This window comes from Theropithecus gelada, chromosome 8, assembly GCF_003255815.1.
Source record: "Theropithecus gelada isolate Dixy chromosome 8, Tgel_1.0, whole genome shotgun sequence".
In the NCBI taxonomy this organism is placed as follows: Eukaryota; Metazoa; Chordata; class Mammalia; order Primates; family Cercopithecidae; genus Theropithecus; species Theropithecus gelada.
Genome location: NC_037676.1, coordinates 56,078,408 through 56,102,593, shown reverse-complemented (window position 1 = coordinate 56,102,593; position 24,186 = coordinate 56,078,408). Strand labels below are relative to the sequence as shown.

The 24,186-nt window shown below is 41.6% G+C and overlaps 1 protein-coding gene across 4 annotated transcripts in view; it reads right to left on the bottom strand.

Moving 5' to 3' along the window:
• The window catches only part of RGS20 (regulator of G protein signaling 20), a 108,194-nt gene extending 86,020 nt beyond the window's left edge, over positions 1–22,174 (bottom strand). For 2 of the 4 annotated variants that reach the window (XM_025393414.1, XM_025393415.1), the window contains exon 1: positions 21,918–22,174. In XM_025393414.1, the coding sequence (XP_025249199.1) occupies positions 21,918–22,082 (165 nt within the window). In that variant the 5' untranslated portion in view covers positions 22,083–22,174. The remainder of the gene's footprint in view (positions 1–21,917) is intronic. The other 2 variants (XM_025393417.1, XM_025393418.1) reach the window with 1 other exon arrangement.
• Between the last annotated feature and the right edge of the window lie 2,012 nt (positions 22,175–24,186).

Below are 24,186 nucleotides of genomic sequence, written 5' to 3'. Positions count from 1 at the left end.
TTAGGGAGGCCGAGGCGGGTGGATCACGAGGTCAGGAGATCGAGACCATCCTGGCTAACATGGTGAAACCCCGTCTCTACTAAAAATACAAAAAAAAAAACTAGCCGGGCGTGGTGGCGGGCGCCTGTAGTCCCAGCTACTCGGAGGCTGAGGCAGGAGAATGGCGTAAACCCGGGAGGCGGAGCTTGCAGTGAGCCGAGATCGCGCCACTGCACTCCAGCCTGGGTGACACAGCGAGACTCCGTCTCAAAAAAAAAAAAAAAAAAAAAAAAAAGAAATACCTGAGACTGGGTCATTTATCAAGAAAAACAATTTAATTGGTTCATGGTTCTGCAGGCAGTACAGGAAGCATGGCACTGGCATCTGTCCAGCTTTTGGGGAGGCCTAAGGGAGGTTTTTCTCATGGTGGATGGCGAAGTGGGAGCAGGCCTGTCACATGGCAAGAGGGGGAGCAAGAAATAGAGTAGAGGAGGGAGGTACCACATATTTTTAAACAACCAGATCGCCTGATAACTCACTCACTATCATGAGGACAGCATCCAGCCATGAGGGATTTGCCCTCATGACTCAATTGCCTCCCACCAGATCATGCCTCCAACACTGGGGATTACAATTCCACGTGAAATTTAGAGGAGACAACATCTGAACTACATCAGGAAGATAAAAGAGTTCTGGAAATAGATAGTGCCATTGAATTGTATGCCTAAAATGGTGAATTTTATGTTATTTATATTTTACTAAATTAAAAAAACCCTCAAGATGTGAGCTGAGAGGAGCCCAAGAAGTCCATCCAGGGAGGAAGGGCGGCTCAGTTAATTACTCTTTATTCTGTCATTGAGTTTGCAGCTATCTCTTGGGGTTCTCTCACTTGATTTCTGCTGCCACCACTCAAAGTGCTTGTAAGAGAGATATTGCCTAGTCTCATTCTGCTCCTAGCGTTTGATGGAACATAGATTGTGACATGGGGGAGTAGAAAGAGAACAGCAGAAACAAAAACCAGACCAGGAAGGGTCTTGTAAGCCACTCACTTACTCATTCTTTCAACAAACATTGTGTGTCTCCTGTGTAGGAGGCACTGTCCTAGATGCTTGGGATTCCGTGAATGAGAAAGAACATGACCTGCTATCATGGTGTGGTGAATGGGAGGGTAGTAAGGGTCCGTATAGTCTGAATAGGGCAACCAAATCATGGTAAGGACTTTGGATTTTATTTTAAAAGCAATGGGAAATCACTGAGAGGTTTTTCAGCAAGAGAGATATCTAGTTTATATCTTTAAAGACTCCTTTGGCTGCTTTGTATTGGAGTGAATTGGGGAGGGGGCAAGGGTAGGAATAAGAAAGATGATGATGACTTGGACAGGTCATGTAAATAAAAACATAAATAAATGGACAGGTTTGGCAGAAGTTTTAAAGATCGAATTAACAGGACTTCAGATGGATTGTAAGTGCAGGCTGAGAAAAAAAAAAAGAATCAAAGATAATTCCTAGTGTGTTTTCTTACTTGAGCAGTTGAATGGTTTACTGAACGGAGGGGACTAGGGAGGAAAATCAAGAATCCTGCTAAAGACAGATTTTTGAGATGGCTATGAGTCATTCAAATGGAGATGTCAGGCAGGTTGATGTAAAAGAGGCTTGGGCTTAAGGTAGGGAGGTCTGAGTGGGAGTCTAGGAGATGTGAATTTGGAAGTATTAGCATACAAAGGTATTTAAACCTACTGGAATTGGATAGGATCCCTAGAGACCAGGAAACAGAGGGACAGAATCCGAGAGAGAAGACTGAATCAATTTAAAGAGTCTGAACCCTATCTAGGTGGAGAAGAGTATCCCCTGACAACATTTTGTCAGGAAGTCAACACAATCATGTGTGTGTTTGTGAAAGATCTCTCTGTTCTCTAGTGTTACTTAGAAGCAGGCATCACTGGAAAGCAGACCAGGGACAAGCTGTTGCAATAATATATATATATATTTATTTTATTTATTTATTTTTTTTGAGATGGACTGTCACTCTGTCACCCAAGCTGGAGTGCAGTGGCACGATCTCAACTCATTGCAACCTCCGCCTCTCAGGGTCAAGCGATTCTCCTGCCTCAGCTTCCTAAGTAGCTGGGATTACAGGCGCCCGCCACCACGCCCAGCTAATTTTTGTGTTTTTAGTAGAGACAGGGTTTCACAGTGTTGGCCAGGCTGGTCTCAAACTCCTGATCTCAGGTGATCCACCCACCTCGGCCTCCCAAAGTGCTGGGATTACAGGTGTGACCCACTGCGCTTGGCCTGCAGTAATGTTTTGAGAAATGCTTGTGACTTGATCCAGGAAAGTTTTAAATGGGTTGGAACTAAGTGAACAGATCAAGAGATAATTCAGAGTAATGTGGTCAAAATTTGAGGATTGACTGGAGGTTCGAAATGAGAACAAGAGCAAGGTCAAGAATTATACCTCCAAGTTTCTGGGTCGAAAGGGAACCATTTGCTGAGATAGAAAACTCAGGAAAAAAAGAGTCTGGGGAAAGGGGAAGACATATTGCTAATTTTTTTTTTTTTTTTTTTTTTTTTAGGAGATGGAGTCTCACTCTGTCACCCAGGCTGGAGTGCAGTGGCGCGATCTCGGCTCACTGCAACCTCTGCCGCCCAGTTTCAGGCAATTCTCCTGTCTCAGCCTCCTGAGTAGCTGGGATTACAGGCTCCTGCCACCACGCCTGGCTAATTTTTGTAGTTTTAGTAGAGACACATTTTCTCCATCTTGGCCAGGCTGGTCTTGAACTCCTGAGCTCGTGAACCACCCACTCGGCCTCCTGAAGTGCTTGCTGGGATTACAGGCATGAGCCACCGCGCCTGGGCCATATTGCTAATTTTGAAGTGCTGCTAGACATTTATATCGCGACGCTCAGCAGATATTTGTAGCTTCTGTGTGGACCTCAGGAGACACAGCTGAGTGGAATCATCAGTCCATAGGCTGTCTCAAGGCCACTGACACAGTCAAGCTTAGCCAGGGAGAATGAGTCAAGTGAAATGAGAAAAAGGCCAAGGAGGAAAGCCTAGAAAATTCCTGGTATTTCAGAGTCAACAAAGGAAGGGGAAATTTCAAATGAGGCTGATGAAGTGCAGCTCAAGAAGTTGAAGAAAAACAAGATAAAAAGGACACCATCTATAACGTTCCTAATACTGTTCCAAAGACGCATCATTTATTCCATACAATAACAATGCATGCAGGCATTAGTCTCATATGCATTTTACAGAAGACTGTAAAAACTTCAGAAACTCATAAAGGTGAAAAATCTTGCCCAACGAATCCTATCTAGAAAATAGCAGAGCAGGTTTGAAGGAATATAAACAAACCCCAGTCTAGCTGGTGTCTAACTCTTTGTTCCTTGTAAAGGGAATGAGGGGTGTGTGTGTGTGTACACACATACATCTGTGTATACATAGACTATCTCTGTAAGGATGTATAGAGCATAGGAGCTGAAAAAAGTGAAGAGTTGTTGCCTTGGGTGAGAGAATGGTGGTTGGAAAGGGCGGGATGGAGACTGACTACATATTTTATTCTTCACATTGTTGTAATAAAGAGTCTGTGATACAGAATCAATTTTTTAAATGTCTGGCCATTGGCAGCTTCTAGTCACCATCACTCCTACTCCTCCGTCCGCCCGATATCTGGGCAAGCTGACACAAAAGTGCCGGTGCTCCCTCCTTGGGCAGCACCTGCAGGAAGTTCAAACCACGCAAGTCCTGGTCCTTGCAAAGGAGAACCCTCCACTCAGTCCCACCGTGAACCCCAAACCATGCTCCTTTCTCTGCCAGTTTTGGGCCTGCTTGGAGTCCTGCCCTGTTCTGCTCAGAGAGCCTCAATATGTGATCAATAAGCCTTTCCATGTTATCTTGGTGTGTGTAGCCTACTGGTCCTGACAACTGTAAGGCTGTGCTATTTTAATTTTGTGTTGTTTTGGTTTTTTGTTTGTTTGTTTGTGTTGAGACTGAGTCTCTCTCGCGCTGTCACCTAGGCTGGAGTGCAGTGGCGCAATCTTGGCTCACTGCAACCTCCAACTTCCAGGTTCAAGCGATTCTCCTGCCTCAGCCTCCTGAGTAGTTGGGACTACAGGCAACTGCCAGCATGCCTGGCTAATTTTTGTATTTTTCGTAGAGACGGGGTTTTACCATGTTGGCCAGGCTGGTCTCGAACTCCTGACCTCAAGTGATCTGCTCACCTCAGCCTACCAAAGTGCTGTGATTACAGACAGAAGCTACCGCACCCAGCCCCTGTTTTAATTTTGAATGTTCTAATAAATAAATGTGAATTAACTAAACAACGTTTTAAATGACAGGAATACAAAGAGTCCATGTGCCAAAGTCCTAAGATTCCAAGATCTAACTCTGCTTTCTCCCCACTTTTCATATTTGCTAACTAACTAAAAAGAAAAACAAATATGAAATAAACTAAAGCTCCTGTTTCTTTTCCTGTAGCATTCTATATCCCCAAAGAGCAGGACAGGAGTTATTACATTTGATATCAGAAAATTGAAAAGAAACATTTAAAACTCATTTTTGAAGCTTTAGAATGTTTTTCCAGGATCCTCAGCTCCATAAAAATTACATTTGCTGCCAGGCATGGTGGCTCATGCCTGTAATCTCCGCACTTTGGGAGGCTGAGGCAGGCAGATCACCTGAGGTCAGGAGTTCAAGACCAGTCTGGCCAACATGGTGAAACCCCGTCTCTACTAAAAATACTAAAAATACAGAAATTAGCCAGGCGTGGTGGTGTGTACCTGTAATCCCAGCTACTTGGGAGACTGAGGCAGGAGAATCGCTCGAACCTGGGAGGCGGGGGTTGCGGTGAGTTGAGATTGCCCCACTACACTTCAACCTGGGTAACAGAGGGAAGCTCCATCTCAAAAAAAAAAAAAAAAAAAAATGCATCTGTTCAAACTACAATATTTTCTTATCATGGAGGTTTACAATTTTAAAAATTCAGTAGGTATATCTATATCTAATATAGACATACATATGTATATTTTTACCAAAGAAATTATTCCTAGAGAATAGTAGAACCCTATAAAAACACATGTTCTGTATACTTATCTTTATTATTAAAATGTTGACTTTTTCTTACCCTGAGGTATAAACATTTATAAAATGTTCCTATAAACGTTATTTCAATAACTACTCCCTCCTGCTCCCAGCTATTCGATGAGTAAACTGCAGACCAGTGAGGATGATTTCTGTTAGCGCGAGTAAGGAGTAGAACTGGCTCCCCAGTCCCGCCTCCTGGCTGTCACGCTCCTTGACCTTACCATATCCAAGAGACAGTCATTGTTAACTGATGCTGATGACTGTAATCTATGAGAGTGATATCGTTGGTTCATATTCTCCCAATGCCTATTTATGATAGTTTCTAGGAGTAATTAAGTACTTTTGACCACATTCATCGTCTTAGACCAAAATTTAAATTTGTCATCCTCTCACACTCAGCAAATAATAGGAATTCAATGACTAATTACTAATTCCATATTTCCAAGCCTACACAGGAGGTTGAATTACTGACTTGAATTCTGTAGGTACTAGCTCAGTTAGTCACATGGCTGCTAATTCTTCACTTAGTAAATTGATTAGTTCCCTGAATAATACAAAAATAGTAAAAAGAATGACACAGCTTTGGCAAGGCACGGTGGCTCATGTCTGTAATCCCAGCACTTTGGGAGGCTGAGGTGGACAGATTATTTGAGCACAGGAGTTCGAGACCAGCCTGGGCAACATGGCAAAACCCCAGCTCTACAAAAAATACAAAAAAATTAGACAGATGTGGTGGTGTGTGCCTGTAGTCCCAGCTTATCCAGGAGACTGAGATAGGAGGGTCACCTGAGCCCAGGAAGTTTAGGCTGCAGTGAGCTGGGATCACACCACTGCACTGGTGATCTGAGACCCTGTCTTGGGGAAAAGAAAAAAAGAAAGAAGAATGCTACTTCCATAATGGTTGGATTTACCGAAAATTTGGAAACAGTATTTTAGATGCCAACAGGGCATTAGAAATGACAGACCCTCTGACATTTTATATAGTAAAGAATACACACCAAAGTGAAGACATTAGCAGGATCTGCCTCAGGTAATGCCAGACACTTTTGGTAAATTAAGTCTGTGGAGTCCAGAATATTGTTAGTCTGTAAAACAAGTCAACAAGGTTCATACTGTAGTATTTCATCCTAAGGTTTTTTGAAGATGGATGTTAGTAACCATGAGAAATGAAAAACCTTCTCATCCAAATCCCAAGAGCTGGTGGAAGCAAATGCAGGCATGAAAAATGTAGCATGTGAAATGTAGGGGATGCTGTTGCTCAGAATAATTTTTTTTTTTAAAGAAAACAACTTCTCTTCTTTGAGTGGCATAAGAGATAAATTTCACACTGCCACCATTTGAATTGTCACATTTTTCCAGGCTCTGCTACTCTCCTGAGGTACTGGTGAAATAAAGGGAGACAGCTGGCTAAAGCACAGAGCAGTGGAGGAAGGGTCAGGAGAGGAAGACCTGACCACAAGTTTCCCTTGTGACTTTGGATCCATCTCTGTACTCACCTGGGCCTCAGTTTCCTTGTTTGTGCCATGGCGCTTAGTGAAGGTGGTCTCTGGGGCTTCTTGCCGAGCCTACGTCTGGGTTCAGCATGCGGCCCATTCTCTGATACATAATCAGTCTCCAATGCCCTCTCTTAGGACACTCACACACCCAAACCCCAGACCTTCCACCTTACAGAGGAAGCAGAGCATAATCCCCAGCGAGAGCTCCAGAGCCAACCTGCCTTCCCAAGCACGTACTTCTCAACATCTCCTCGGTTATTTCCCAGCTCTCTTAATTAAATTGCAGTGGCCTCCTAAACAGCTCCAGCCTTTGCACCTACACGGCACCTGTGTCCACCCCACTCCATTCCCCACCTTACAGATGAGGGATCTTTCTAAAACATAAATGTGAGGCTGGGCTCGGTGGCTCAAGCCTGTAATCCCAGAACTTTGGGAGGCCAAGGCAGGCAGATCACCTAAGGTCAGAAGTTCAAGACCAGTCTGGCCAACATGGTGAAACCCCCGCCTCTACTAAAAATACAAAAATTAGCCAGGCATGTGATGGCGGGTGCCTGTAATCCTAGCTACTCGGGAGGCTGAGGCAGGAGAACCGCTTGAACCTGAGAGGCAGAGGTTGCAGTGAGCTGAGATTGCGCCACTGCACTCTAGCCTGGGTGACAGAGGAAGACTCAAAAAAAAAAAAAGTAAGTGTGTCCTGTTCTTTCCTTCCTTTTAGCCTCACAGGGGCTCCTCATTTCTCTGCAGGATGAAGTTCAAGTGACTTTACATGGCATAGAAGACGTTCTGCGATTTGTTGATGTGTACTCTGTCTACCCATCTTTCTGTCACCTATTCCTTGGTACTCAAAGCACCATTCACATTCATGTTCCTTCCTTTCCTAAAATGTCCTTGTTCATTCTCATTCCTGGGACTTTGTGTCAACTGCTTCTTCTGCCTGAATCACTCCCCTCTCCAGTTTCCTCCTCTTCTCTCCCAGGGCAATCTCCTCTCCTATTTATCCTTCAAGTCTTAGCTTAGATGCCATTTCCCTCAGGAAGCTCTCTCACGTTGGGGTTGCCTGTGTGCTCTGTATTGTGATAGTCTGTTTTCCCATCAAGCTCTGAATTCTGTGAGCCTCAAGACTTTGCAATATTGAGACCTCTGTCTCAAAACCCTGTGCAGTCAACCAGGTACAATGGCTCATGTCTGTAATCCAGTATTTTGGAATGTTGAGGCGGGTAGATCACTTGAGGCCAGGAGTTCAAGACCAGCCTGGCCAAAATAGTGAAGCCCGTCTCCACTAAAAATGGATAAAATTAGCTGGGCATGGTGGTACACACCTGTAATCTCAGCTACTCGGGAGGCTGAGGCAAGAAAATAGCTCGAGCCCAGGAGGCAGAGGTCACGGTGAGCCGACATCACGCCACTATGTCAGCCTGGGTGACAGGGCAAACTCTGTCTTAAAAACAAACAAACAAAACAAAAAACCCTCACAAAAAAACCTAAGCAGTACTGAGATATAACATGTACTGAATGAATATCTGCTAAATGAATGAACTTCGAAATGACATGATCTGGAGTTGATAATTGTTGAAGCTGGGTAATGGGCACATAAGATTTTATTATGCTGTTATGTCTAACACCTTTATAATAAACATATTTTTTGATAGATGTGGTTTTACATTTGCAAACAATGCATCTCATCTCTTCATCGATACAGAGGCGAGAAACTGGGGTAGAGACTGTAGCAATTGCATGAGTAGACCCTGAAGGTATGAGGTTTGTTAAAATGGATGTTCAGAGAAGGCCTGACACAAGAGGGCCACCCCATTTGTCCCCATGGACCTGGGCCGGATCTCTCAATTTCACACTGATGGAGCCTGAAAATCAACAAACAAGATGGCAAGAACAGGGAAGACATTGTTCTCTCCAAAGTGGACAATTTGTGACAGGCTCAGGAAGGCTGCCTGGGCTTTATAGCTTTTCCAGTGGTTCCTAATAAACCGGGCTTTGTGCGAGCCTCGTTCAGGCCATGTGGAGCCCTGTCGTTCTAAGGCTTTCTCCCTCCTCTGGCCCGGCTGCTGGGAGAACTTGTTAGCGGGCATTGATTTCTTTGAGTTGGACGCGACTGAATTAGACTGTTTTGCTTGGCATTTTAAAAGGGATGTTTTTCTTGGGGAAGTTGGAGTTTGGCACTGCCTTGAAATGAAACATTTTGGGGGCCATTCAGGATTCTTTTTTTTTTTTTTTTTTTTTTTGAGACGGAGTCTCGCTCTGCCGCCCAGGCTGGAGTGCAGTGGCCGGATCTCAGCTCACTGCAAGCTCCGCCTCCCGGGTTCACGCCATTCTCCTGCCTCAGCCTCCCGAGTAGCTGGGACTACAGACGCCCGCCACCGCGCCCGGCTAGTTTTTTGTATTTTTTAGTAGAGACGGGGTTTCACCGTGTTAGCCAGGATGGTCTCGATCTCTTGACCTCGTGATCCGCCCGTCTCGGCCTCCCAAAGTGCTGGGATTACAGGCTTGAGCCACCGCGCCCGGCCTCCAGGATTCTTAACTGTCATTAATTTCTTTTGGGGCATATGAAACATTTGTCTGAAGAAAGATTTTAACAATTTCAGTTTGAAGGCATCAAGAAATACCATATGCTCCCTGACCTTAATCAGATGAAATCTTGTTTCATCCACACAGTGGAAAAAAATTAGGGAAATAATGCATTTCTATATCTACTGATCAACCGACCAGTCAATATTAACTGGGCTCTTACTTTGTGCCCAGTAGGTGCAAGGTCCATCTGCAGATGGAGATAACTAGATTAACAACTGTTGTGGGAGAAACTGGCTACAAACCCAGGCCATAGGGTTCCAAGGGGTTCCCAGGAGGCAGCACAGGGCTAATGGAAAGCTGGACCCACTGATGCAGGCTTTAAATAAAAATACCTCAAAGTATCTTAGTTTTTTTTTTGAAATGAAGTCTTGCTCTGTTGCCAGGCTGGAGTGCAATGGTGCAATCTCAGCTCGTTGCAACCTCAGACTCCTGGGTTCAAGCGATTCTCCTGCCTCAGCCTCCTGAGTAGCTGGGATTACAGGCACCTGCCATCATGCCCATCTAATTTTTTTTGGATTTTTGTAGAGATGGGGTTTCACCATGTTATCCAGGCTGGTCTTCAACTCCTGACCGACCTCAAGTGATCCACCTGCCTTGGTCTCCTAAAGTGTTGCTGGGATTACAGGAGTGAGTCACCATGCTCAGCCGTATCTGAGTTTTTCTTAAAAGCCTATGTCTTTATAGTTTACCAGCATTGTTACATGTCTTGTCTCATTTGATTTTTTTCAAAGCAACCCATTCAAATTGTATGTGAGAATTATTATTGTCTTGATTTTATACAAGATAAAACATCATGCCTGTAATCCCAGCACTTTGGGAGGCCGAGGACGGCAGATCATGAGGTCAGGAGATTGAGACCATCCTGGCTAACATGGTGAAACCCCGTCTCTACTAAAAATACAAAAAAAAAATATAGCCGGGTGTGGTGGCAGGCGCCTGTAGTCCCAGGTACTTGGGAGGCTGAGGCAGGAGAATCGCTTGAACCCGGGAAGCAGAGGTTGCAGTGAGCCGAGATGGTGCCACCGTACTCCAGCTTGGGTGATAAAGTGAGACTCTGCCTCAAAAAAAAAAAAAAAAAAAAAAAAAAAGATAAAATGAAGACTCAGAGAATGAAATCCAACTTAGACCTGAATTCAAAAACGAATTCTTGGCATTTCAAAGACATTTCCCTTTATGTCATCATCCTGCGTGGTGGCAGTTTGTACCTGTGCCAGCCAAAACGGTGATATCACTGAGCTTTTCACTTGGTAAAAAAGGACATCTTCAAGTACTCAGACTTCAGTTAGTTACAACTGAGCCTCAAGTCATGCTGGTTCGAAGTGCTGCAATGCTTGGATTTCCACCAGATGTCACCATTCACCATTGTTCTACTCCCTGCCTTTAAAAAGCATTCGCAAAGAAGAGCCCATTTGCTCTTGGGCCCCTGAGAATGCTTATTGCATCTGGGAGTGAGGTGGAGGGCTGTATTCCAAGAAGCGAGCAATGAGCTCTGAATCTTGACTCAGGGGGAAGGAATTTGAAAATGTCATGGCCGGACATGGTGCCTCACACCTGTAATCTCAACACTTTGGGAGGCTGAGGCGGGCGGATCACCTGAGGTCGGGAGTTTGAGACCAGCCTGACCAACATGGAGAAACCCCGTCTCTACTAAAAATACAAAATTAGCCAGGCATGGTGGCACATGCCTGTAGTTCCAGCTACTCGGGAGACTGAGGCAGGAGAATCGCTTGAACCGGGAGGCAGAGGTTGCAGTAAGCTGAGATCGCGCCATTGTACTCCAGCCTGAGCTACAAGAGCGAAACTCCATCTCAGGAAAAAAAAAAAAAGAAAGAAAAGAAAAGAAAAGAAAAGAAAATGTCATGAGCTCTCTGGTTCCTGATTTCCTAAAACCCAAAGGCATTCATTTCCCCCTCCCCTTGTGATTTAATGTATCTAAAAACCCAGCCCATTTCCAACGGATAAACCAAGCAGAATTATAACCTGGCTTTTGGCCAAAACTGCTTAGAAAAGGAGGAGATTTTCTTTTCTTTTTAGAGATAGGGTCTCACTCTGTCACTGAGGCTGGAGTGTAGTGGCATGATCATAGCTCACTGCAGTCTCTAACTCCTGGGCTCAGCAATCCTCATGCCTCAGCCTCCTGAGTAGCCGGGACTGAGGGGCATGTGCCACTCACCCAGCTAATTTTTCAATTTTCTTGTGGAGACAGGATCTCCTTTGTTGTCCAGGCTAGCCCCAAACTACTGGCCTTCTAAACTGCTGGCATTACAGGGATGAGCCACCATGCCTCGCCCTCCAGCTAATTTTTTATAAAGGAGGAGGTGTTGAAGTGAAGATGGAACCAAGGAACGCTGCACCTTCTCTGTGATCAGAAGTAGAAGCCAGCGGGATTTGCATCACACTGGAGTGTGGCTTCTGAAGAGGGGCTGGACGTAGCCCTGTACCCCAAGTTTCCCGCCTGCTCAGATTTTATATGGTCCAAATTACACTACTCAGGTTCATTCTTGTGGATCTAATATGAATGTTCCCTGTAGATTTCATGAGCAGGAGTGATATATGAATTCATTTACATCTAAATGCATATGAATTTGAACTTTGATTTCTTTGATTAAAGGGAGAAACTAGGCTGGAATGAGAGAATGAGGTTCCTAGGGTATGTCTGTGGATGTTGCGGAAGAGTCTAAGGTGAGGGGTGGGTGAGAGAGAGGGGAGGCGAACTTCTCTTAACTTCTAGTTTGGACCAGGCTAACGACCAGGGGCCTGCAGGGCCCTCTTTTGCCTCCTGTTCCTCACATCCTCCTCACCTTCACTCTGTTTATCTTCAGGGTAGCAAAGAATCCATGCGGGGCAATGTGGGGCAATGGTTGGCCTCCCCAAAGCTTGGACTCCCCATGGGCCAACAAATGATGGGAGATGTGTGGCTTCTCCAAAACTGCAGCTCTGGGAAAGGGGAAGCTTACAGATCTTAATGATGCTAATAAGTTGTTAAAAATAATCAGGTGCAGGTATTTTTAAGACAAGGCAAAAACAGAAAAAAGGAAGCAATAGTACCTGGATTTTATTTGCTGATCATAAGCTTGCTTTTTAATCCAGCAAACTCATTCTTCAACAAAACTCTCTGTAAAATTAACTGCATGTCCTCTTGGGATGATGTTGGTGGTAATAATACTTTCTCTTCAAATGAAAACTTCAAAAATATGTCCTTCAGAACATATTTGGGCAAATGGTCACAGACGAAAGCCTTAAATACAACTCGCAGCAGCAGAGAGAGCAGATTTATGATAGAATTCAGAAATGCAGTGTGACATTGGTGATATCAACTGCTTTGATCATTTCTTTCAAGTAATGTTTTATTCATTTCATTTGGTCATATTTTATTCTACTATTTTTATGCAACTTCACACAGTCTACATATTTTGTTGATAACTTACAGGTAAAAATACTCATGTATCAGTGTGGGTGGTTATCTGATGACCCACACTGGGTCAACTGGCTTGACTCAAGAGAGGACAGAGGGTCACACAAGAACTTCATGGCCTGTGTCCCCTAGGGGCTGAGGGTCTGCTGACTCTAGACTTTAGTTTTGTGGGGCTCATCCACAGATACTTTTCAGAATGTCTGGTGGTGGGAATAGGAGATAAACAGAGAAGATGTGTAGAATTATCTCTGAGGCATGATTACAAGGCTTGTGGGTGATAGATATAAATATGCCAGGCCTCAAATATCTAAATCAGGGCTGTCTACTTCAGGTGCCATCCTTGATTTGGGAACCCCATAAGCTGGTTTAAAGTTGCAATCAACCAAAATATGTGCTGGACGATGCCTTAAGATTGTCTTACAACCTACAGAACAGCTAGGACTGATGGATTTTTTTTTTTTTTGAGACAGGGTCTCACGCTGTTGCCCAGGCTAGAGTGCAGTGGTGCAATTTTGGCTGACTGCAGCCTCTGCCTCCTGGGTTCAGGCAATTCTCCTGCCTCAGCCTCCTGAATAGCTGGGATTACAGGCATGTGCCACCACACCCGGCTAATTTTTGTATTTTTTAGTAGAGATGGGGTTTCACCATGTTGGCCAGGCTGGTCTCAAACTCCTGACCTCAAGTGATCTGCCTGTCTCGGCCTCCCAGAGTGCTGCAATTACAGGTGTGACCCACTGCACCCAGCAAGGCTGATGGATCTTGAGACAGAGACCACATGTATACTGGGCCGGAACCTCTCTCCTAGGAATTTGGAATGAGAACATGGAGCCACAGCTCTTAGAGGCGGTTTGCTGATGTTAAACTGTCTTTCTAGCATCTTCCACATATTCCTGGGCTGAGGTTCCTGGGCTGTTAGTCTCCTGCTTCCTTGCCATTACCTTTTGTCTTCTAGTCACATGAAATTTGAACAGACAGTTACAAAGATGTGAGACAATGTCTTCCATATTTTAGTTCATTTCCAGCCTTATTTTGAATAAAAAGTTCTTAGAGTGATCTATCACTTGAATATAAATCCTTACAATTTTTAGTGTTGAGAATTCAAAATCATATAAGCCAAATGTAGTCTTATGGGAAAATATATTTGGTTACATAGTTGATGTCAAATCAAATTACTTTCATAGCCTGTGATTTGGGTTTCTTTCTTGAATATTTGAATATATTCCAATTGTCACTATATAGTTTAAACTATTATCCTTTCAACATATTTGCTTCATCTTAAAATTTCATTTTTCAGTCATTTTAAATGCAGGAGCTGTGAAACCATTCTATAGAAGTTTCTAAAATAAACTCTTAAATGACACAAGCTTGATTTGGATCACCTTTTCTCATAGAATGGAATTAAATGGTTTCTAGAGAACCTAGAAAAACAGTTTTACTCCCTGATATGGTTTGGTTGTGTCCCCACCCAAATCTCATCTTGAATTGTAGCTCCCATAATCCCCACGTGCTGTGGGAGGGACCCATTGGGAGGTAATTGAATAGTGGGGGTGGGTTTTTCCCGTGCTGTTCTCATGATAGTGAATAAGTCACACGAGATCTGATGGTTTTATAAAGGGCAGTTCCCCTGCACATGCTTTCTTGCCTGCCACCATGTAAGACATGCCTTTGTTCCTTCTTTGCCTTCCACTATGATTGTGAGGCCTCCTTAGCCGTGTGGAACTGTGAGTCCATTAAACCTCTTTTTCTTTATATATTAACCAGTCTTGGGTATTTCTTCACAGCAGTATGAAAAAGGACTAATACACTCCCTGAGGTTCCCAGTATAGTTTATCCACATCTTTATCTTGCAAGAGGGTAAAACTTTAATGTAAATTTTCTAAAGCATTTGCAGTGATTCTGTGGCTTTGTGAAGACTGGCTTGATTTCAGCAGGGAAGCCAACATGATTTTATGAGACCTTTTGAACAATGGAAATGATACTAGATATATTTTTCCCTAACCATTAAAACCATTTAAAATCTGAGAGTTGTAAAATCAATGAAAAGACAAACAGACCAGTATACTAAAGCTAGCCAGGATTTTTGCAGTATGCTTCTTTGATTTTCATATGGGATTTTTTTTCCATTTAAAAAAATTCCCCTGAAAGGTCAAGATGATGTGCACAATTACTGAGTGTTTGCTAGGTAGCATACACAACAGCTCCCACTGTGGTGTATAAATAGAAGATGAAAAGTTTGTTATTTAAATTTAAAGGCACATCGTAAGCTCTAGTCTTTGGGATTCTTAAAAATAAATGTATTATGTTAATTTTCAAAATACAAAAAAACTGAGTGACTATCTTCATGAACCCTCATATCCATCACCCAGTTTCAATAATTAACAACATATTGCCAGTTCTGTATTATCTCTTACACTCCTACTTCCCTCCCGCCCTGGATTATTTTAAGGCAAATCAAAGATCACATGTCTTTTTTGAAAACACTTTCAGTACTTCCCACTTCCTCTGCCTCACCCTCAGCAGTTTTTTTTTTTTTTTAAACATAACCCCGGTTCCATTGCTGGATATTTTTCAGACAGTTAAGGAGGCATTGGACATGGCCTACAGGTTAAAAAACATGGGGCCACATTAACCGTGGCAAATAATCTTTTGAGCTTGCCCCAGCTGATCATGGGAGACCCTTCTCCACCTTCCTTGCTTGGGGGCGTCTCAGTTGTTTCTAAAACCTCCAGGGTGAATCAGTTATCACCCTTTTCACTCTTCCCTGCCTCTCTTTATTCAGCAATGCCACCTCTGGCTCTTTGTGATATTACATTGACTTTTTTCAAGCCAATGTATATCTGAAAAGCACAAATACACATTATGCTTTCTTTCAGGTATGTGTATATATAAGTTTTTAAAAGGATGTGTGTGTGTATATATTTAATTTTATATATATACACACATCCATTTCTGATATAAAGACTGCTTTGCTTTTTATTTATAGTCACTTGAGTTTTCTATTTATGACCTCTCCTGCTGCCAGAGAGCCTTACCACAGTGAGATAGTAGTCTGTTTCATTGATAGAATGGTTTTCCATTTTTCCTGTTCAGAGTCTCAATCAGAATTGTAAGTGGAGTATGTAGGTGTTTAGATTAGAGCCCAGTGGATGGTATGGTGACGGCTGCCAGTGTAATCCCAAATGTTGGGACTACAGGTGTGAGCCACCACATCTGGCCACCATTTGCTTTTAAATTGATCACCATTTCATTTATTACTTTGAAAGGCATTAGCTGGTATCTTAGGTGCTTAATTAATGTAAGGGATTGTCCAAGTTACCTATATAAGAAAAGTCTCTGGGATGATAAGTACCTTTTATGACAAGCTGAAACACTTTTATTTTTATTTTGTTTATTTTTATTTTTAATTCACACATAATAATTGCATGTATTTATGGTACAATGTGATGTTTTAATATTTGTATACATGGTAGAAACCTTAAATAAAGCTAACATAACCATCACCTCATCTATTTTTTTTGTAATGAGACAGTTAAAAATTTACTTTTTCGCAACTTTGAAATATGAAATATACACGATTACAAGCTGAGTATTCCTTACACAAAATGTTTGGGACCAGAGGTGTTTTGGATTTCAGATGTTTTTCAGCTTTTGGAATATTTGCATTATGTTTACTGGTTCAGCATCCCGAATCTAAAAATCCAAATCTGAAATGCTCCAATGAGCATTCCTTTTGAATGTCACATCTGCACTTAAGTTTCAGATTTTGGAGCATTTTGCATTTTGGACTTTCAGGTTAGGGATGCTCAAGCTGTATTAACTACGGTCACCATACTGTAGAATAGATCACTCAAATTTATTTCTCTAATCTCGCTGATACTTTGTGGCCTTTGACCAACATCTTCCCTTTCTCCCCACCCCTCTTTGTTTTGTTCTTAATGTCACATGGATTGTCCTGGGTTCTGTGAACTTAGAGGCTGAATAATTGAAGACATTTTTCACTTTCCCAAAGATCATACCCAAGGTCTTCCTTATGGTCTCCATCAAAGGAAGATCATGTAAGTACTGCTCACTGAGAACCCAAGGCCCTGAGCCCCAGGCCTGTGGAGCCATATCCCCTGGGCCTCACTTGGGAAGACCCTGCAGCAGATGCCAGAGGGCCACTGAACGTATGCATGCTAGCCACAACAGACAGAAGCATGGCTGACTTCCAAATGAGACTTTTCCTCAATAGGTTTGTGAACATCTCAAGTGTTAAACTAATTACTATGGAATTATTTTCGGAGGGCCTTCAAGAAAATAAGAAACAACTTTATTCTTCTCAGTGAACTTACTCTTTCACAAAAGGAGGCAGGACAGAATAATTCTGTCTTCTGAATACACTAATGGTAAGGTATTTGGCCAACAGGCATAATTGCTCTCTTACTAAGCTGTTTTTCTTTCCTTCTTTCCTCTATCATTTTCATCACACAAGGCTCCATTGTCTTTGTAGCTGCCCTTTGGTGCCTTGAGATTTATTTTCTCCTTTCTGTGTATAAGGTCTTAAAATAAGTGCTTTGATCAGCTGCTCAAGGGATCACAAGTCTGGAACAGCAGAGCACTTAGAAGCCCACACTTTCAGAAGGGCATTGACTTTGGAATGGGCTGAAAAATAACCTTGTGGAAACAGCTCTCTTGTCTAAGCTCTGACCATGTTTATTTTTGAGAAAGAATGCACACACATAAACAAATATATTGACAGAGTTGACTTCTCACTAGAGCAGCTGTAACGCTTTCTCTTCCTCATGTTGATTGTCTAGAAAAACTGCTGGCCTAGAGTTCACCTGCCCTCCCGCTTGCATTCCTGCCCTGAAAGGAAACAAAAATCCTGATGGAAGAAAAAAAAAATCTGATCAGCTGGGCACGGTGGCTCACGCCTGTAATCTCAGCACTTTGGGAGGCCAAGGCAGATGGATCACATGAGGTCAGGAGTTTGTGACCAGCCCAGTCAACATGGTGAAACCCTGTCTGTACTAAAAATACAAAAAAAAAGTAGCTGGGGGTGATGGTGGGCATCTTTAGTCCCAGCTAGTTGGGAGGCTGAGGCAGGAGAATCACTTGTACCTGGGAAGCGGAGGTTGCAATCAGCTGAGATTGCGTCACTGCACTCCAGCCTGGGTGATGGAGCAAGACTGAGTCTCAAAAAAAAAAATAAATAAATAAAAATAAAAATAAAATAAATAAAAAATAATCCGATGAAGACAAGAGTGTGAGTGCAGATGTATGGGATTTTGTAGTAAATTAGTGGTCTGTGTTGGAGTATTTTGGGCAGAAACCATACAGAAAGTACTATTAAGAAGACTGGCTTGAAGCCAAGGAAACTACAGTCCACTTTTTAAATCCCTGTCAGAAGCTATCAAATACTTATTGAAATCAGCGTCAGAAAATCCAAGTTCAAATCACCTCTCCGCTGACTTCACATATGCAACCAATCAAACTTGTTTTCTCATCTCTAAAACAGGTCAGACCACATCAAAGCTATTAACCACAAGGAGCCAAATGGAAAGAAAAACTGGAATAACCACAATAAATGTAGGCGATTTGTATGTCATATTGTCAGTTTAACCTGCCTTTAGAGGTTTGCTTTTTAAGATTGCTTATTTTGAAATAATGCTATAGTCATAGGAAATCACGTACACAGAATGTACAGAGTGGTCCCGTGTACTGATCACCCACTTTCCCTCAATGGAGACTGCATTAACTAAAGAACATCAAAACTAGGAAATGAAAAGGGTACCATTCACAGAGCTTATTCAGATTTCACTCATTTCTGTGTGTGCACGTGTATAGTTTCATGCAACTTTAGCACATTACATGTGTAATGTGCATAACTGCCGCTGCAGTCAAGACACAGAACTGGTTCATCACCACCAGGCTCCCTTTAAAGTGTGACCCCTTTGTAGCTATACCCACCACTCTACCTAATCCCTAATCTTTGGCAACCACGAATCTGTTCTCTATGTCTATCACTTTATTTCAAGAGTGGCTTATATAGGCTGGGCACAGTGACTCACACCTGTAGCCCCAGCACTTTGGAAGGCTGAGGTGGGCAGATCACTTGAGGTCAGGAGTTCAAGACCAGCCTGGCCAACATGGTGAAACCCTGTCTCTACTAAAAATACAAAAATTAGCTGGGTGTGGCGGCGCATGCCTGTAGTCCTAGCTGCTCGGGAGGCAGAGGTGAGAGAATCGCTTGAACCCAGGAGGCAGAGGTTATAGTGAGCCGAGGTTATAGTGAGCCAAGATCACCCCACTGCACTACAGCCTGGGCAACAGAGCAAGATTCCATCTCAAAGAAAAAAAAAGAGTGGCTTATATAGAATCATACACATATATGTAGTGTGTGACTTTTTGGAATTGGCTTTTTCTCCCCCGCTCAGCATCAGTCCCTGAAGTCTACCCAAGTGTGTTGTGTATCAGTAGTTCATTCCTTTTAGTGGCTCCATGGGATTCCACGGTATGGATGTACCACTGTTTGTTTAATCATTCATCCCTTGAAGGGCTTTTGGGTTGTTTCTGGTTTTTGACTATTACAAATAAAGCAGCTGTGGACATTGGCATACAGGGTTGGTGTAAATGTAGGTTTTCATTTCTCTGGGATAAATGCCTAATAGTGAAATTGCTAGACCATATGGTAGCTGTATCTTCAATTTTATGAGAAACTGCCAAATTGTTTTCCAGATTGCTTGTACTATTTTACATTCCTATCAGCAATGCATGAATGATTCAGTTTCTCTGTATCCTTTCCAGCAGTTGGTGTTGTCATAATTTTAGTCATTTTAGCCATTCTAGCCATTTTTATAGCCACTATTTTTTCTCCATTTTACCCATTCTGCTGGGTGTGTAGTGATATTTCACTGTGACTTTAATTTGCATCTCCCTAATGGCTAACAATGTTGACTGTCTTTTCATATATTTATTTGCCATCTGCATATTCTCTTCAGTAAAATGCCTGTTCATGTCTTTTGCCCATATTCTTGTTGGACTGTTTGTCTTTTACTCTTGAGTTTTGAGAATTCTTTATTCTCGGTTCAAGGTGTTTGGCAGACATGGGGGTGAAAGTATTTTCCTGCTGTCTGTATGCTGTCTTTTATCCTCTCAATAGAGTCTTTGACAGGGCAAAAGTTTTTTAGATTCTAATGAAGTCTTATTTATTGATTATTTTTCTTGCATGGATCATGATTTTTTGGTGTCTGTGTACTCTTCACCTAGCCCTAGCTCATAAAGATTTTCTCCCATTTTTTTCCTAAAAGTTCTATAGTTTTACATGTAGTTGTACATTTAAGCCCATGATCTATTTGGGGGTAATTTTTGCAGGAACTGTAAAGCTTAGGTTGAGGATTTCTGGAGAATTTCTGACTGACCCCTTGATGTCTAGATACATTTTAGCCCACGTTCCCTCTTTCTGCCTCTATATGTATGTTCTTAGACATTATTTCACGTCTACCTTAGATTTCACTGCTTTCACTCTAACACTGGGCTTCTTCAATTGTCTTACCCCAGAGTGATCATATTCCTCCCCTAATATCTTACTGATTGAAAAAATGTACAATAATTACGTAGGTACCTTACATTATTGACATGAGTCATGCTGATAATATGCTATATGTTTGTCTTTCTCAATATACAGTAAGTCTCTAGAAAGGAGGGAGCTTATCTTGCTCTTTCTCTTTATTCCCTATGGCTCCTAGCCCAAGGTTTTTGCAGTTAGTAAGGGTTCAATGATAACAGCAGACTCAAAATGAGTTCGGTGTTTCCATCCTTACATTTGCTAAAAGAGGCACGTCTCCTCTTTCTGTATTCAGATGCAATATAAAAAGATTTTTTTTCAAAAGGCAAAAACTGAATGAAGGAGCCAGTAGCATCCCAACCGGATTGCTTCCTTCTACCCTCACCTGTTGCTGTACAGACTGGAACCCGTTAACAGATTAGTGAGGTTAGGATAGAAGTTAGGCTGCCCAGCACCAGCGTGTATGGTTGATTCCAGGATGCCATGGGAAGGTGTAACAGTGATTTTTAAATATTTTTGCATTTTATTTGTCTTTGATTCCACTTAGAGCATACCTTCTCAAGACAGTTAGAACTTTGAAATTATATATATGTATGTGTGCGTGCATATACATACATACATATACAACAGCATACATATGCACCACATAATGGGTATATTTGTTGTTTTTGATGTCTGTTTCCTCAAAGTAGCCTCCACATTCTGTCTTTTAGAAATATCTTTTGCATGTGTTGCCTACATTAAGATGTCCATTAATTCAGGACTCTTGGCCACTACATCCCATTTCATTGCAGCTTGCTAAACTCTTAGTGCTTAGATGATAATAGGGGGTGTGGGAATTCATGTGTTATTTGTTCACATACGTCTGAAAGCTCAAAAGAACAGGCCCGTATATATTTACAAAAAAAACCTTTATGTTGACCCTTTTTATTTTTATTATTTTCCCCTCCACTTGTGCCAAATGGTTAAAATAACATTAGGAGAAAGGGCAGACGTAGAGAATTATATAAAGAGTTTGCAAATAAATAATGATTATTATCAGGATATGAGCCATGGCAAAAGAACAGGTGAATTTTCTGGTGTTAAGGTATTTGAACAGTTTTATAGTTTTGCAACACTTAATTTTGAGTGTGCTCTTGCTTGTTAGACATTAACACATGTCCATATTCTATACCAAGTAACCTTTTACGAAATGTTAATAGCTAAGAGGATTTACAGACTCAAACTGTATTTTCTTCAAAGATACACACAACATCCAGCAGGTAAATTGTCACTCTTTGGAGAAATAATGTTATTACCTACTGATAGAAACTCAAGCTTAAGAAATTCACCTTAGGAAACTTTTAATTTGGAAAAAACATCCCTTAGCTCCTTAATGTTCTTATGTTCTTATTTTATTAATTGTTTTCCCTAGGAATTTTTTTTTGTAGAAAGCAGTCTACAATTTTTCTTTCATTATTATATGGGATATCATATTTATATCAGAGAAAGACATCCAAGGGCTAACACTTAAAGCCACAAAGTCTGTCTAGATTTGTTGAATGTTATCACCTGAAACGAACAAACAAACAAACAAAAAAGCAATAAACAACAAATTGTTTTGGTAAGGGGAATCTGTTTAGATTGGAGAAAACTAGATAGATCAGGTAATTATCATCTAGGTTCTAGATTTCCCTTGGGGTTGGTTTGAAAACATTTTTGGAAAAACATTAAGATAAGAGAGCAATGACACTAAAGCTTGCATATAGTTTTATATTCTTTCTGGTAAACCCTTTCCCTTGACAGGAAAGGATCATGGATTGTGGAGATCACCTTACCTTGATATCAGGAATGGCCCTGGGGTCTCCTTCATTTTCTGTGATTTGGTAAATGTCTGCATTATATCTCTGAGCCCTAAACAGGGGCAGAAACTGTGTCCATATAGATGGCCTGAAGAAATGTTTCTGGAGGCACTCTTGGTTATCTTGGGAAAGCTGGGGCATGTTTTCACAATAAAGGCCCCAAATGAGTCCTGTTGCCTGGTTTTCCCAATATTAGCACAGGATCCACTCTGTTTGTCTTTGTTTGGTTAATGCTGGGCTGGCTCTGAGTCTGTGGGGAGCCTCCTCGGAAAGTTACACTAATGAAAGCAAAAGGATTATCTGCTTTGTGGATCAGTAGCTTATCCACAGATCTTTCATGTTCTATTCCTGGTAGAGCTGCTTATTTTGGATGTCTAGGTGCTGTATGTTATGAGTGCCCTCTAAAGGTAGAAATGTTTTCTTAATTAAAATGTAATCCTAAATCAAAACGGAAAGAAACGATCCAAGTGATATATAGCTTAGCATATAGTGATAAATTAAATAGACTGGCAAAAATTCTTGTGTTAGTTGTGTTTGATAGCCAATAGTACTTGACAATCTTGGGCTGTGCAATTGACAGGCAGATGGTTGGCCTAATCTTTCCAGGTTTCTTAAAAGGTCATTTTAATAACAGTCATATTTGTAGGTAGTAACATATGCAAAACTCATACCCAAACTTAAACTCAAGGATTATTATACTTTTTACATACATCATGTGGAGTATGTTAAATTGATTTTCTTATGAGATGACTAGGTACCCAATGAGTAAGCCAAGAATTGGCTTCTAACACCATACTTCATATTTATAAACTGCTTTATAAATATAAGATTATTAAGCAGACTGGAAAAGGTAGAATACCTTTCTATCAAGAGGCAACTAATGCCCAAGTAGCTTCTGTTGGGTTTGAGGGTGCACAAAGGTAAGGGATGTGTATTACTGGGGTCGATGAACTGGAAAAGTTTCCTTTTGTAAAATTGCTTTATAGATTCAACGCAATGCCTATCATACGTCGGCTCCTTTCTTTTGCAGCGGTTGACAGTTGATTCTAAAATTCATATAAAATTATAAGGGGCCAGGCATGATGGCTTACACCTGTAATCCCAGCACTTTGGGAGGCTGAGGTGGGCAAATCACGAGGTCAGGAGTTCGAGACCAGCCTGACCAACATGGTGAAACCCTGTCTCTACTAAAAATATAAAAAGTTAGCCAGGTGTGGTGGCATATGCCTGTAATCCCAGCTACTCAGGAGGCTGAGGCAGGAGAATCGCTGGAATCCAGGAGGCAGAGGTTGCAGTAAGCAGAGATCGTGTCACTGCACTACAGCCTGGGTGACAGAGTGAGACTCTGTCTCAAAAAAAAAAAAAAAAAATTATAAGGGACCCAGAATATCCAAAACAGTCTCGAAAAAGAACAAAGTTGAAGGATCACACTTCCCAATTTTAAAACTTACTACAAAGCTACAGTAATTACCATTAACATCCTTCACAGAATTAGAAAAAACTATTTTAAAATTCATATGGAACCAAAAAAGAACTTGTATAGCCAAGACAATCCTAAGCAAAAAGAACAAAGCTGGAGGCACCATCCTACCGGACTTCAAACTATACTACAAGGCTACAATAACCAAAACAACATGGTACTGATACAAAAACAGGCACATAGATCAGTGGAACAGAATAGAGAACTCAGAAATAAGACCACACATCTACAACTATCTGATCTGAAACAAACCTGAAAAAAAACAAGCAACCGGGAAAGGATTTCCTATTTAATAAATGGTGTTGGGAAAACTGGCTAGCCATATGCAGAATATTGAAACTGGACCCCTTCCTTATACCTTATACACAAATTAACACAAGATGGATTAAAGACTTAAATATAAAACCCGAAACTATAAAAACCCTAGAAGAATATCTAGGCAATATCACTCAGGACACAGGCACAGGCAGAGATTTCATGACAAAATCATCAAAAGCAATTGCAACAAAAGCAAAAATTGACAAATGGGATCTAATTAAATGAAAGAGCTTCTGCACAGCAAAAGAAATTATCATCAGAGTGAACAGGCAACCTACAGAGTGGGAGAAAATTTTTGCAATCTATCCATCTGACAAAGGGCTAATATCCAGAATCTACAAGAAACCTAAACAAAGTTACAAGAAAAAAAAAAAAACAACCCCATTAAAATGTGGGCAAAGGACATGAACAGACACTTTCAAAAGAAAACATTCATGCAGCCAACAA